Here is a 15,298-nt window from a genome sequence, read left to right as displayed (position 1 = left end):
TAGAATAGTTGAACGTCAGATTAAATAACATGTCGTAAATTAAGCCGACAGTAGTTTTCCGATGTTCAAATCTCGTACATTTATTAAAGAGACAAATCAAGGTTACAACAAAAAACAAACAAACTGGGAAAATCGAAAGACGTATAATGTTTGTGTAAAAGTATGGAATCAAAGACTCTGTAATTTTATAATTCTGAACTAAAAATAAATATATTGACAAAACTCATGACCGTTCTTCTTGCTCCCGCTTTAGACATTTTTACGTTGGAATACTTTAATAAGACATGTATACACATTGTCATGATAAATACAGTATCATTTTGTTTCTAACCTTGCTTTTAAAAATAAATTAATATATGGATATATATATTTCCTAAAACATAAATACGAATACAGAAATTCATATTTATCCATTCATTAACGAAACTGCTGTCCTTGTCTGAATGTAATAGAATAGAAACTGGGAATCCAAACTGTCACTATCAGTTTATCTAGAATATTTTCCCTTTTAGGTAAATTAAATGCAAGGGTCTGTTTCTATAAATGTATCGAATAATTGTCCCGAAGAGCAAGATTATATTTCATGATATCTTAATATTGAAAACAAAAGAAAAACATTGTGCAAGCTGCAGTCAAATTAACATTGGTAGTAAAAGAAAGCTACGGGGGCAATTTTAAAGCATCTTAAATTAGAACATACAATTCCCTGACAAAACAAAACAAGAAAAAAGAAGATGGTTGCGTGATTTTATAAAGAACCAATTTAAGAAAAAAAGCATCGATCGAGCGCAAAAAAGAAGCTTCGAGCTTCTCAAAATTCGTCTTTTAAATAAAAGACTGTTAATTACCAAGGAATGATAATAACTTTATTATTTACAAGACCAATGTAGAAGTCGTAATCTTTTTAGACCGTTGGTCCTTTCTGTTTAACCCTCATAAGTTATGCATCAGTTTTGGGGAAAATGTTAACAAGCATTTAAATAATATTTCCTGTAGCAAGATAACTGGAAAGAGTAATGAACTGTTTTCAAAGCACATGAAGTTTCCTGTGTAGATTTACATGGTGCAGGAATAAATTGTCACTACAGTTCTAGAGTATTTGATTTGGACAGAATAATTCTTATTTCTAATGTAGTGATGTATCACTAGTTCAGCAAATATATCAGTTAAAATTATAATTTGATATTCCAATTAAAATTCTAATTTGATATGGCTACAAAGAAAGTTAAAACGTCAATAAACGTGGACATCACTAGTTAAGGTCGGTTTAAATTTACACGAGGCCAATACTGTTTTTCTCTAAAAACTACGATAAACATCCGGACTTGTGAAATGTTTTTTTTTTCAAATTCTACAGTGATGTGATCAGCATTACGAATTGGATGTGATAGGTATAATTAAGGAATAGTTATACCGCTATCAATATTTTTGTCCCATTATCACAAATGTTATTTGTTTTAAAAATATAACTAGCAACCCAAAAGCATTTTATATCATTCATTTGAGAAACCAGTATTGTTTTCAATTATATATACTAGACTTGTGTTGTGAATGTTATATGCAGAAATATAGATTTTAGGGTTAATAACCGGTTATGAGTTCATAAGACAACAATCCAGCACCACAATAAACCATAAAAGACATTCGAGGGTCAATACAGGGTCGTCAATAAGAATTGGGTAGTTTGACACTTACCATTCAAGAGTTATTCCAAAGATTCGGTTTCAATGTATAACTTCCCATTCGTTTGATGAAAGATATGTATTATTCTTAAGAGTTCATACACATTACTAGATATCCTTAATCATAGTCAATACATTTTGCAAAAGTATCAAAGTGTTTGATATTTCTGTACTGTACATTAGTAATATCTATTCTAATTTGAAAGATCGTTTACTTCTTACGATTAATTTAGCTTTTCATGTACATGTACAGTAGTCGTAAACGCAGATATCAGTGTCTTGTCCTAATTTGGGAAAAGTTCTTCTCTGTATAAAAACTGCTCTAGCTTATTTTTCGAAATACTGAGGATTTTCTAGAATATTGAATAGAGAATCAATAGATTACCTAAGCTGTATTTGGCAAAACCCCTCCGTAACTTTGGATCTCCAATGCTCTTCAACTTTGCCCTTTTTAACTATTTTGAATCGAACGTCAATGATGAGTCTTTTGTAGCGTCTGGCGTACAAACTTTTAAGCCAAGTATCTATGAATAGTTCATATAGATAACAACAAATATACCAAAATAGAATATTCAACAATATGCAAAACGTTTGAATAAAACTACATGATCCAACGGGACCTTGAAAGAAAAATTAAAACCACTTACAGTCAATTTTAAGTAACCTTATTATTAAGTCAAATAATATATTTTCAGAATAAGTTAGATATAGTTTGCAACAAGCAGCCGTGTTCCGATGGGTACAAATTGTAGACCCCTACAAGTGGATTTGTTATAAATCTTGTACACATATGACGAATAATTTGTTCCACTTTTATATATCTTATAACCTATTCACAGAGTAGATGGTAACCTACAATCACCTTGTTCGTTCGTCCGTCGTTCCGTTCGTTCGACCATCCATAACTTTGATACATATCATTCAGATCCTGAATAACAGAATGATGTGATGTTTAGTTAGGAATTTAATTATGACGAGTTCTACGTTTAGCAAATATTCAGATCTGCTGAACATTCACTGTTTGACGATACATTAACTACTCTATGACAAAAGGAAGGTTTTTGATTTTCTTTTATAAATTTCATATTATCCTGTTGTTACATACCAACTACCCAGCATATGATGATTAAGTTTCTCAGTTGATACGATGTGCAAGAACATATTCGTGTTATAACAATTTCTCTTATAGAGGAAACATGTGAACTAGATTGAAACTGAAATAATCACTTTACAAGTTTTTTGGTCGCCGCGCAAAAGACCTGCTCCCGCACTGTTTAAAGTTTACATGATTCCTACTGGTTTTTTATATTTTATTGTATGTTAATCTATATTTTCACTAATATTTTAAATTCCCTTAATATATTCCTTATGTTACCTTGATTCCTCTTTTTCACATATTATCACACTATTAGGCAGATCGTGGACACTTACGAATCTCAGAGGACAAGGAGATCTTGAAATTTACAGCAGAAGAGCGGTATGCGCTATATATAAGTTAAATTACAACGAGAGAGTTTAACGTTTAAAGAGTTCAGTCACAAATTATTTCTGGCAATCTCTTCCTTCTTTGTTTTTTTTCTCACGAAAGTCAGTTTAAAATAACAATAAAAAAAATGTGTCTAGGACACAAATGCCCCTTTCAAGCTTGCTTATAATACGTGAAAATACTTCTTTTAGAGCATTTGACGTCACTGCTAGTGCGGAAACGTGCATGAGGCAAACTAAAAGTGAAAGTGCGGAAAACAAACAATTTGCAATTTTCCAAGTATTAAAGGGCATAACTCTAAGTGACTCACTGTCCAAATTCGTACTCTGTCTGTGGCGTGGGCATAAAAAACGTTTTTGGACTTTAAAAAGGTACTTTTATCTTTTTGGATATAGAAAAAACATAATATGTGGTCAATTCCTATTATACCCGAAATGCAGATTAATTGCAAGTGGTATTTTTATTGTATTTAAATTTTGAAATAGGAAAACAAACGTACGTGTATTTATTTACAAAATTCCAAACATGAAACATAGCACACGCTGCTAATTACTTTTTTTTGTTCGTATTACTGATGTATCAAGGTTCTCTGTGGTAAAGTTGGAGTCATTCCTACGTATTATTTTTTCACGATTCGGTTAACTGTTGTGGAATATCTGTTTCACATATGACGACTAATATGTTTAAATTGTCGTAACCATAATCCCGTCGTCTTTTCCTCGAATGAAACATCAACGAATGAGACTTGTTGCCAAATGTTTATTGACATGAGCAACACGATGGGTTCCACGTGTGGAGCAGGATCTGCTTACCTTTCGGAGCACCTGGAATCACCGCTTGGTTTTTGGTAGGGTTCGTGTTTACTCAGTCGTTGGTTTTTTTCTTCTTTGCTGTGTTTTATATACATTTGTCTTTTCGTCCTTTTTTTTGCCATGGCATAGTTAGTTTGTTATCATCTTATGAGTTTGAATATCTTTTTGGTATCTTCCGCCTCGCTTTAAATGGATTTGAGACATTATTTTTAAGAATTGCGTTATAGTCCTGCAGCTAAAAATCAAATCAGGAAATTGTCTGTAAGATTAAAATGCGAATCATAAACTTATATCCTGCAGTGAGTGTTCACTATGGCTACACCATAAACTTACTAAAATAAAGTAGATAAAAAAAATAAACATAAACATAAAAAGAGAACCATACATGTTTGAAAACTGCATAACTTACATCAGTATTAAGCACATTTAATTCGCAATTTAAAAGAGAGAAATGTTTTTTAGCACATACATTGCACAAGTTAGCCAATACCTAATTGTTTACTTCACCATCTTTGCGCTCTATATATATTTGACATCGACACAGATTCATTGTAAAGAAGTGATAAGGTTAGGTCATATGACCGATGGTGGGTGGAATATTTGTCATGATAAACCTTACAGACCGTCCTTTCCATGTTTGGCTTATTCATTTGGGTAAGTTTTCTCGATTTATTTAGATTTAAAACATTATGTATTGTTATTTTCTTGTTACACAGATAACAATAACAAAACAACTCGATTTATTTAGATTTAAAACATCATTAATTATTATTTTCTTGTTAAACAGATCACAATAACAAAACAATTATTTGTTCTGAGGGAATGTTATTTGTTATGTCTTCTAAAAATTTACAATTTTCTACATCCTGATAGTATAATGATATCAAAGTCTACAATAACTGCCTCACACTATGCATTGAAGTATTTTAAACAGGACTACATAAAATAAAACTACAATTTTATATTATCTTTTAGCATAAACTGGGACTGATGTTTTAGTGGAAACATACAGATGTGACATCCACTCATGTGATCCGAGGTAAGGAACTAAACATTACATTTTATATGAAAAAAAATTCTCTTGGTATAAATTAAAACATTCTGATAACATAAGAATAAAAACGAAAATTTGGCTGTCAAATGACAACGTTTTGTAGACACAGTTTGTAAGATTACGATTAAAAAAATAATGGCATTGTTCAATTTAGAATTGATAAGAAAGACGATAACTAATAATAGTTTTATTAATACACATAAGATATTTAAAAATGTTCTGTTATTCTTATTGGATTTTCCTTTAACTGTCAGTTGAATATTCACAAAATCAGAAATGTGTTCTTTAACAATGTTAGAATACGAAACAAACATGGTTTTAAAAGGTTCGAACACTTATCATTAAAAAGTAAAGAATTCGGTAAAATCACACAATTTTACATGCACGATACAGTTTTCGAAACACCCGTTAGTGTAATTTTTTGGCATATCGTTTGAAGGTCAAGAAGAAAAAAATCATAATAAAATGTGTGTTAAGAATGCTTTGTGTAACATAGTGTAAGGTATTTCATAGGATAGTTGTGTAGACGAAATAAAGTTTTCAATTTAGAATTTACTGCTATTTCGTGGGTTGCAACATTTTTTGGATCTCTATTATATTAAAGAGCACAAAAAGAGTTCTTTTCTACATCAAAGCTTCCATTCCTATTTCATATTCCCGATACATCGTAGCTAGAATAAGATGTTCGTAACTTTGAATTTGTGTTTTACATTTAAAATCGTCTAAATTTGGCGGAAGAATATTTTAAATGAAACAAAATCATCCCTTGATTGTCGACATTTACTGACATTCTACAATCGCATCATTCTTCTAACGTTAATAATCGGTCAACTAATGGCTGTGATGATCAGGCAATTATATACGTGTTTATTTATGCTATGTTTTCTTTCCGGACATGAGGATTTAAACTACATTGCAACAATGTTTACGGAATTTCATTTGTACCATTAGTTGAATCGAGTGAATGGAAAATCATCAGAATTGATTGCGTGATTCCAATTTGCACACTATCACTTATTTTGACGCCACAAACGAGGATGTGTGTTAGCCATTTTAGTCGAATTATAAAAATTGTGGTTTATTGTTAAATTTATTTTGGTGCGAACTGCTATGTCTGTACCCCACATGATGAACTTCTTTTACAAACATGTGTCATAAATATCGAAATCGTTAGTATTACAGTCACTTGGTTGGCGACTAATTCGTACTTGGGAATATCATAAGCATAGAATCTAAATACTAAGTATACGATCATGATTTCATCAAGAACGTTTGTGACTAAAAGACTTGATAAGTCAAATAAATGAATCAGAGCTTCCATAACCGAAAAGAATCAAACAGTCCAAGACCGACAATGCAAATATTTTGTTCCTGACATGACTCAATCGACATATTTGGTGGGATTTTTGTTTGTTTTTTTTAAATTATGTAATTTATCGAAATTCAGACAAAATTGACTCTATATTTAGCTTCTGTCTTTGTTGCTTATACATTATTAATGTGTATGACTTTCCAAACTCATTTTATCTTTGGAGTTATTTCAGAAAAAAACCTTGTCTACTGAAATATGTATTAAACGTTTACATCATTCCAATGGGAACGCATTTTTAAAGAGTATTCTGTAAATAAAGGCAACAGCAGTATACCGCTGTTCAATAGTCATAAATCGATTAAGCGAAAACAAATCCGGTTAACAAACTAAAACCGAGGGAAACACATCAACTATAAGAGGAAAACCACGGAACAACAGAAACACTGAACTGCAACAAAAACAAACGCCAACATACATAGAAACGGACTGTTTGATAACAACTGCCATATTCCTGACTTGGTACAGGACATTTTAAGAAAAAAATGTGGGTTGAACCTGGTTTCATGGCTAGCCAAACCTCCCGCTTATATGACAATGTTAAAAATACCGCTAAGATGACAATACTACGTGACAGGAATACAAGAACACTCAGCACAGAGAAATACATAAATAAATAATATACTAGTACATTACAACATATAAACTGCAGAATAACAACGGACACCTCCCATGAATTTACGAAAGCACACCAGGACACCACAAACGAAATATAAACTGCGCGTCACATGAATGGATCACAGTCACAAAAAGTGACGTATTTTTTGTGACGTTTATATTATCACAGGTAAATTTCTAAAAATAAAATAGATTTGTTTTATTTATAGACACGTACAGGAATATTAAATTTGGATTGAGTTTGTAATGGTGGTATTTTATGTATTTTCTAACTATGACAAGAATAAATTAAAACACAATAACGAAATATGAAAGCTAAGAAAATGCATACCTGAGCAATATCACGCCAGAGAAAAAAACTTCTATTGAATCTTGTTTGACTTTACCTATAAAAAACAAAACCTGTGTTGTTGTTTTTTAAGATAAGATCTTCTGCTCATTTTGTTTGAGTAGAGTTTTTTGTGCGATTGATACATTTAAAGTACCATTAGATAAATGAACAGATTCAATACATACCATGAGTACATTAATGTCGTTAAACACATTAAATCAAAATGATTTGGCCATAGATGCAAAAAAAACATTTTTTTATTAATTGCTAACTAAATAGCTTCAGTGAATGTCTTTTCGCAATCTTGGGGTAATTTTTTGAAAGTTATGCATGCGTTCGTCCAACGTATTATTTACTTAATGAGAAATATATCAATGGAACCTCTGTAACGGTTGTTCGTCTCGACAATTACAGAGGATACTTCAAAGTTCAACTTTAGGGATTGCACCTTACACTATTACTATTTCTAACTGTAACATGAGAACAGTATGGATCTCAAATCAATAAGTGAAAATATCCACACAAAATGAAAAATATATTTCTTACTTATTTGTATAATGTTTTAACGTCAATACTCTGCTAAAATTTATATACATTATTTCAATTTAGTATTAACAGTGCAGATTTTAGACGTGGAGACAACATATGGTTCCATAACCTGGGGATTAGCGATAAAACATCGAAAAAAGGAACATGGAATGTTTCCACATTAGAAGATATATTACATCATTTGAACCATGCTTTTGTTAGTAGACGTTTCTTATGAAGTCATCGAAAATAAATGTAGTAGAATAAGGAAAGCACGCTTGTTTGTTGAAATTCTGATTCCAAAAAGATATAAATCAACGGAGAGTTTACTCCTACGGTTGCTATATATTGGTAAACTTACGTAGCTATGTCCATAAATCAAGAAACATAACGCAATAGTATCAGACTTAGTAAAATTTGCAATATGTATGATTAAAAAGGTGAGTATGGAACGTAATAGATCATAAAATAATTAAACTTTATGAAAACGTCCTTGAAACCTGAAGAATGATGGTGATGATTTGTTACGATTTAAACGTTTCTTTACATTATATTCTGGTTTCATGTTTTCAGATTCATTCAAATTCTTAAGTATATAGTATCTGAAGACGTCAAAACACCTAAACCGAGCAAAATGGTAAATTATGTTTAAAAACAGGGTTTATGTGAATTAATAACATAAATATTATTATTGATATCCAAATCAAATTTAATGGATGAACAGTAATAGGTTGAAATACAGATAATGTGGAATTTAGATGTTGATTTGGTATCATTTGTGTTATTTAAGGTTAATTTACTTATTGCATTGGCATTCTTCTATATTTCGTTTTTATCAGAAATTAAATGAATTATAGTAAAAAATGCGAATTTAGAAATAAGATGCCTAGTCCAAAATGTAAATACACTAATAATACAGGAGTTTGTTGCAAAATATGTTTATCTAATCGAATTAATAGATGACTAATTAAACAGGTAATATGTATAGAATTTCATTTATACATTGTAGCTAACCTTGATTTACTTTATGATTTTACTCTATGTATAATTGATGACTGAATAATATGTGATATCTATGATTGGTTGCTGTTTGTTTTAAGTTCAGTAAGAAATATTCCATACATATCGATGACGATCACACATTTAAAACAACTATGAAAGGCAAGCCATAAAAAGAGGATTGACCTGGATGAAGGATGGGAAATGTATACTTCCAATAAAAACAATTTGTGAGATAGGGGCAACTATTTTCCCTCCAAACAGGTCACCTACTGAACCCTAAAGGATTTGAAGCAAAGTTTATTTAATGCATAGAGAGTGTGGTACACTCCCTGAGAGGGACATCGGATTTCATCAGATGTATACACCCCAGACAGACAATTAGACGACTCTTTGTATCATGACTTGGTTTATCCAGTTGAAGCCAACACATTTTGACCCTAATTTTTTAAAGATTTTCACTTTGTTCTAAAAATATACTGCGAACATCTTAAGAATAATTGATATTTCAATATTCTGCTTCCAGACTTTCGAGCTTAGAGTTGTTTGAATGAGAGTCTTATGAGTGTGGATTTCGCGTGGCGGTTGATGCATGCGTAGAAGGATATGCTTACTTTGTCGACGCACCCGGTCTCGTTCCTTTTGGATTACATGTATCATAGTTTGTGTTTGTTTTCTTGATTTGGCTCTTCTTACTCGATTTACAAGATTTGAACATCGGTAAACTACTGTCGCCTTAATTAATACATTATTGAATTCCCTTAATGATATCTACGTGTAATTACACGACCAACATAGACTATTTAACTGTTATTGTTAAGGTCTTTCCTTTTTCAAAAGGGAAAGACCTTACTGTATTTCTTCTGTTTATTATTATTATTATTATTATTATTATTCTTTTTCCGCTAAACTTTGAAGAAGTTAGCAGCCTTAACCGTAAGACGTGTCGCTTTCATGTTCACACTTTGTGTCGGTGTCATGAATACCTATCCGAAACCAAAAAACCTTGTTATCGTTCCAACACCGTAACCGTAATAGGTAGAAAAAAAACCAATGGTGAAATTTGTTCAGGACCAGACCCCGGTTCTTCGTTACATTTGGATCGAAAAGATTCAACGACTCATTGTTAGGGTTATGCCCCTATGAAAATTAACCGGTGTCGGTTGGCCACCAAAACTCAGAAACCGTAAGTCGTAGACACCTAGGATCTTCACCAATCATCATCAATTCATGTGACTTTGAAAAATTCCTCAAGGTCAAATTGGTATGTTGACCTTGACCTTTGACCTTACACCTTGTTATGGGATAATCTCAGAAACCTTAATACTTACAGTAGTGATGAATAGTGGAAAATGTTAGGGTCATGAATGCGCAACTTCGTTACATTTTGACCGAAGAGATTTGACCTTTCTGTAAGGGGCATAACCCCTGTTTTAGGTTTCTGAAAAGACTAATTTAGCTTTTACTATATAACCAAAGGTCCTAGATCCATGGGGTCTTCAACAATGACATTTGGGACCAATGACCTTGACAAAGGTCACAAGGTCAAAGGTCAAGGTAATGTCCAAGATAGCGAATTATGTGTTTTTGACCTTATTTAAAGTATTTTCAGTGTGTTTTAAAGCTTTTTAAGGTTGACCTTGACCTTTGACCTAACCACTTTTTATTGGATATCTCAAAAACGGTTATACTTACAGAAATCGTCAATAGTGAAAAATGTTTGGGTCATAGAGGCAAAACATTTTTACATTATGACCAAATAGATTTGACCTATCTGTACGGGGCATAACCCCAATTGACTGTTTCTGAAAAGACTAAATTAGCTTTTACTCTTGAACCAAAGCTCCTAGACACATGGGGTCTTTTGTAATGACATCCTGGATTTATGACCTTGACAAAGATCATAAGGTCAAAGTCAAGGTCATGTCCCTAATAGCGAATTTTGTGTTTTTGTCATATTTTAAGGGTTTTAAGTGTGTTAAAGAGCTTTTCAATGCATTCTACGCCTATTGAAACATATATTTTACATTATGAAAAGGAAAGACCTCTCAATTGTTCAAGAACAATTGACATTTTAATTTTTAATTTTTTTTTTTGCATTGATTCTCTTTTTCAGCGAAGAGTCGACATTCTGAAAATGGATGTAGAGACGATGGAATGGGAATCTTTTCCTAATATTATCAAAACCGGCGCTCTAGCCAATACAAGACAGATGTTAATAGAATTTCATGGCACATCAGCATCATTGAAAAAATTGAGAACGCTTAGAAACATATACAACGAAGGATTTAGAATATTTTGGTACCACAGAAATCCAGCAGCAATCAACTTCAGACAAGGCATATTTGTCCAGAACACTGTCTGTTATGAAGTGTATTTTGTCAGAGTCTGATTTTTATAAATCAAACATAGTATAAAATATGGATCTTAAAAGTGACAATTAAATACATAAACATGTTTGATAGTTCACGAGAAGTATTTATTATAATCAAACTTATTATAGATGCTAGAAATGTTGTAATGTTATATCTAACATCGTTGTGTTGAAGTAAATATTAAGGTTTAAACGGGTTCCAATGGCATATGCCAGTCATTCGACGTCAGAGTGATATGCATACTACCCAATAAACAATACAGTTACAACGAGCCTACCGATGAGTCTTTCAATAGGTCTTATTCACAATTCACCCTTTTTTTCTACGATCTCAAATGCTACAGTATGTTTTGTTTCTCCCCTCGACAAAGTTGCGAAAGCGAGAATAAGGTGCTGTTTCCAAAAAAGTATAGGCTTGTGATAAGAAAGGTCAAAGATGTTTGGTTTGCAGCTGTATAATCATTGGCATATCTTATTTCAACGGAGACTATTTGGCTTTGCCCTGTAATTCGTAGCTCACATGGCTAATTCAATTTGAAACTTTTGATAATTTATATGTTAAAGTTTGTGTTTAGGTCAGTTTAGTGGAACCACTCATGCTATTGTATTAAATTTGCAATTGTATTAGCATTGAGAATTCCCATTTCCAGGGAGATTATTTTGTCTTGCATTTTCAGCCATGGTTAATTGTGTTTGAATGTTTTGCATAGTCTACATGATAAATTTATTGCTATTCTAATTTTGAAATGTGCATTATGCTATCAAAATTAATATATGCGAGATATATCTCTGTGTCACCAGTATATTTATGTTTTGTACACTGCTGTTGTCTCTTCGTCATTTATCGATTTTTGCAATGATGTTTATTGGTTTCTCTTCAAATTATGAGTATTGATTGTTATCTTCCGCCTCTTTGTTTTTTTACAAAACGGGATAGTTAAATAGTTCTGTATATTTCTACATCCTCCCTTTCCAATGATAGGCTAGAGCGTTCCATGTGAAGGTAAATCAAGAAAAACGCTGAAGACGCATAAAATTTATAAAGTGCTATTTTCATTTTCTACTTAAAGTCTTCTTAAGGTTCTTACAACTTATTAACATTCATGTAAGCCTTCAAAAACATTGTGAATGAATAAAATCTAGCAGTAGTGTGCATTAAACATATAGTATTCAATAACAGTTATTTACATTTTACAGTATTATCGAAACATTCGATTTCTCTACACTACACTATCACGTTTATACCTTACGATTAAATTCTGTCCCAGAACCAATTCCAATCAGTGCACTGTTACTGTTGCCTGACATTATATGCAATTACGAACATATTGCGTAAATATTTTTTCTCTGGCATACCGCCCTACACTTCCGGCAACATTTGTTAATAAATCTGGTTTTTCTGTCATATGGCAAAATCCTAGGTATTTTATTCATATTATTGGCGACTTTGGTCCTTTTGATTAAATTACTTCCTTCAGTTGTAGATTGAAAACATAAAATATATCACATTTGCGGATAATCCAGTCATTTTCCGTCTTGGATCTAAATATAACGTGTCTTTAAAAACTTTCTTTAGCGAATATGTAAAGATATGTTGTGTAATTCTATGGAAAATGCTTATAATGTGACAATGAAAATGGGAAGGATGAAATCATCATGTTTTCAAAAGAATTTGGTCGACAATTAAAGAAAGAAAGTAAGATAAAAGTTTTTTAACCTGAAAATTTAACCTGAAAGGTGTTTCCCTATATGCGGACTAATCATGAACAATTTCTTCTTGTATCTTGATTTTTTTTTAATCTTGCTTTTTTGCTATTTCTCGTTATTTTAAAAAGCAATTATACTACGGTTACGCTTCCAGTTTTTAAACTGAATAGGCCAACAGTTTTCATAGTAAGTAGACAATTATCATTTGTACACGAACAGAAGGCAACAAACATGTTCAATTCATTTATATGCGGACAAATTGTCGATGCGACTTAGGAATTTGCATATTTGGATTTTTACTCCTATTGTAATGGCTAACCTGGTGATAAGGGAATATGGCCGATATGCAGATTACCAAAGAACGTTGCCATATGGTTTCGATTATTCGATTAATCAAAGGAAACAGTAATTCCCGATGTCCAAAATCCCATAAATTCATTAATAAGATACATATCAATGAAAAAATCAAGAACTGGGGGATTCGTATGAACTCCAGAAGGAGCGGGACCAAGTACGTCGATAGAGAAGTCGTCTCCTGTTGTACATAAATCATCCGCCATGCAAACAACCCACACTCGGTCAAAATGTCCCAATTAGGAATGTGATTTACTGATCAGAGTACGTCACAAAATGACAATTTATCTTTTTAACGCATTGTTGTATAATACGCGCGTGTGTACATGACGTCATTGCTTTATAAAGCTCACGTGAAAGTTTCAATAATAGTTTTCAGGCAAATGTAATTCAATATATTTAAAACACTCAACACCTCGTTTCTGGGATGTGTAGTTTGATGTACCTTATCATGTGATAATACCTATCACGTGATATTAATTAAAGCATTTTTTAGTCAACATGGCGATAAATTTTAACAATTTCCCGGTGCCAAAATTGAAGGATAACCTTCGATATATATATATATATACACAGACTTATTTCTTCTACCAAACACAATGAAAGAAAACAAATAGAGCTTACACAGTACCGTCATGATCTTAAATAGGATGTGATTTCAGAGAAATACATCAAAATTATCTGCAAAGGGCGACGCGACGAAGAAGTGTTACATAATGAAGATAGACTTTGAAACTCACCATAACTTGACACTATAGTACACTCAAACAGTGAAACTCAACCTGGATTACGTGGAAGAGACTGCTATGGATTGTTTTTTTTACAACGGTGAACGGCAGAGAAATATCAGTAGCGACTTTGACATAGAGTTTCCAAAGATTGTTGACATATCTTTCTAGTTCTTTAACTATGGTAATGCAAACATTTCTAAATTAGATAGCGATTGCACTACATTTATCTTCAGTTCTGTACAATAAAATGGTCCACATGAGATAGTTGTACGTTATCATTTGGTGTCCTGAGTCATGCAATAGTTGTAGTTATCATTTAGTGTCCTGAGTCATGCATGTTCAACCCCGTTACATTCTTTATGTCCCTATCCCAAGCCAGGAGCCTGTAGTTCAGTTGTTGTCGTTGGTTCACGTCTGTCATATTTGTTTTTCGTAAATTGTTTTATTATAAATTAGGCCGTTAGTTTTCTCGATTGAATTGTTTCATATTTTTCATGTCGGGGCCTTTTATAGTCGACTATACGGTATGGGTTTTTCTCATTGTTGAAGGCCGTACGGCTGCCTATAATTGCTTACATCCATTTTTTTTAACTATGGTGGATAGTTGTCTCATTGGCAATCATACATCTCCTTATTTTTATATGTACAAATTTTAAGACCTGTTTACCAATGAAAAGGCGCACAAGGGATCGAAACTAAATATAAAGAAATGAGAAAGGGTAGTATTTTAAATGAGACAAATATCCAACTGACCATAAAACAATGAATGAGGATGTACAGCCTTTAATGATTATCAAATCCAAAGATATGTGTAGTATAATGTCTCTGTCAATTTGAAATCGCATATTAATATATTCAATTGTATGGGCCCATAAATAGCAAGACGTGAAACAATTCAACAGGGACAACTGACAATGAAACTTAATCAAATGACATTAATAATTTAAAGAATAATGTGGGGTTAAACATGCTTGTGAGTACTCATTCCTCCCCTAACATAGGACAACGATGTAAAGCTTAAATATACCATTTTATTAAGAGAGAGCCCGAAATCCATTATGTCTAAAGACTGTTCATTGCTATTAAAGTTTCACGGTAGCTATGATTAAGTGGGGCGCAATTGTCGCTTGTCCAAATGTGCTGTAGTACGCAACCAAATGGTGAATTATGCTTCCTTAAAGAAATTTTACCTTCAATAATGCAATATTCGGTTATTACTTTCATTAGTTTGCATGATCCTACTATGTTAACTG

At 32.3% G+C, this 15,298-nt stretch overlaps 1 protein-coding gene across 1 annotated transcript in view; it reads left to right on the top strand.

Moving 5' to 3' along the window:
- LOC127736906 (uncharacterized) overlaps positions 1-11,271 on the top strand; it is a 176,149-nt gene extending 164,878 nt beyond the window's left edge. Inside the window, exon 15 of the mRNA XM_052247471.1 lies at positions 10,996-11,271. Coding sequence (XP_052103431.1) covers positions 10,996-11,271 — 276 coding nt within the window. The remainder of the gene's footprint in view (positions 1-10,995) is intronic.
- The last annotated feature ends 4,027 nt before the right edge of the window (positions 11,272-15,298 follow it).

This window comes from Mytilus californianus, unplaced genomic scaffold (assembly GCF_021869535.1).
Source record: "Mytilus californianus isolate M0D057914Y unplaced genomic scaffold, xbMytCali1.0.p SCAF_4, whole genome shotgun sequence".
NCBI lineage: Eukaryota > Metazoa > Mollusca > Bivalvia > Mytilida > Mytilidae > Mytilus > Mytilus californianus.
The sequence above is the reverse complement of the archived record's forward strand: the minus strand, read 5'-3'. Positions and strand labels throughout refer to the sequence as shown.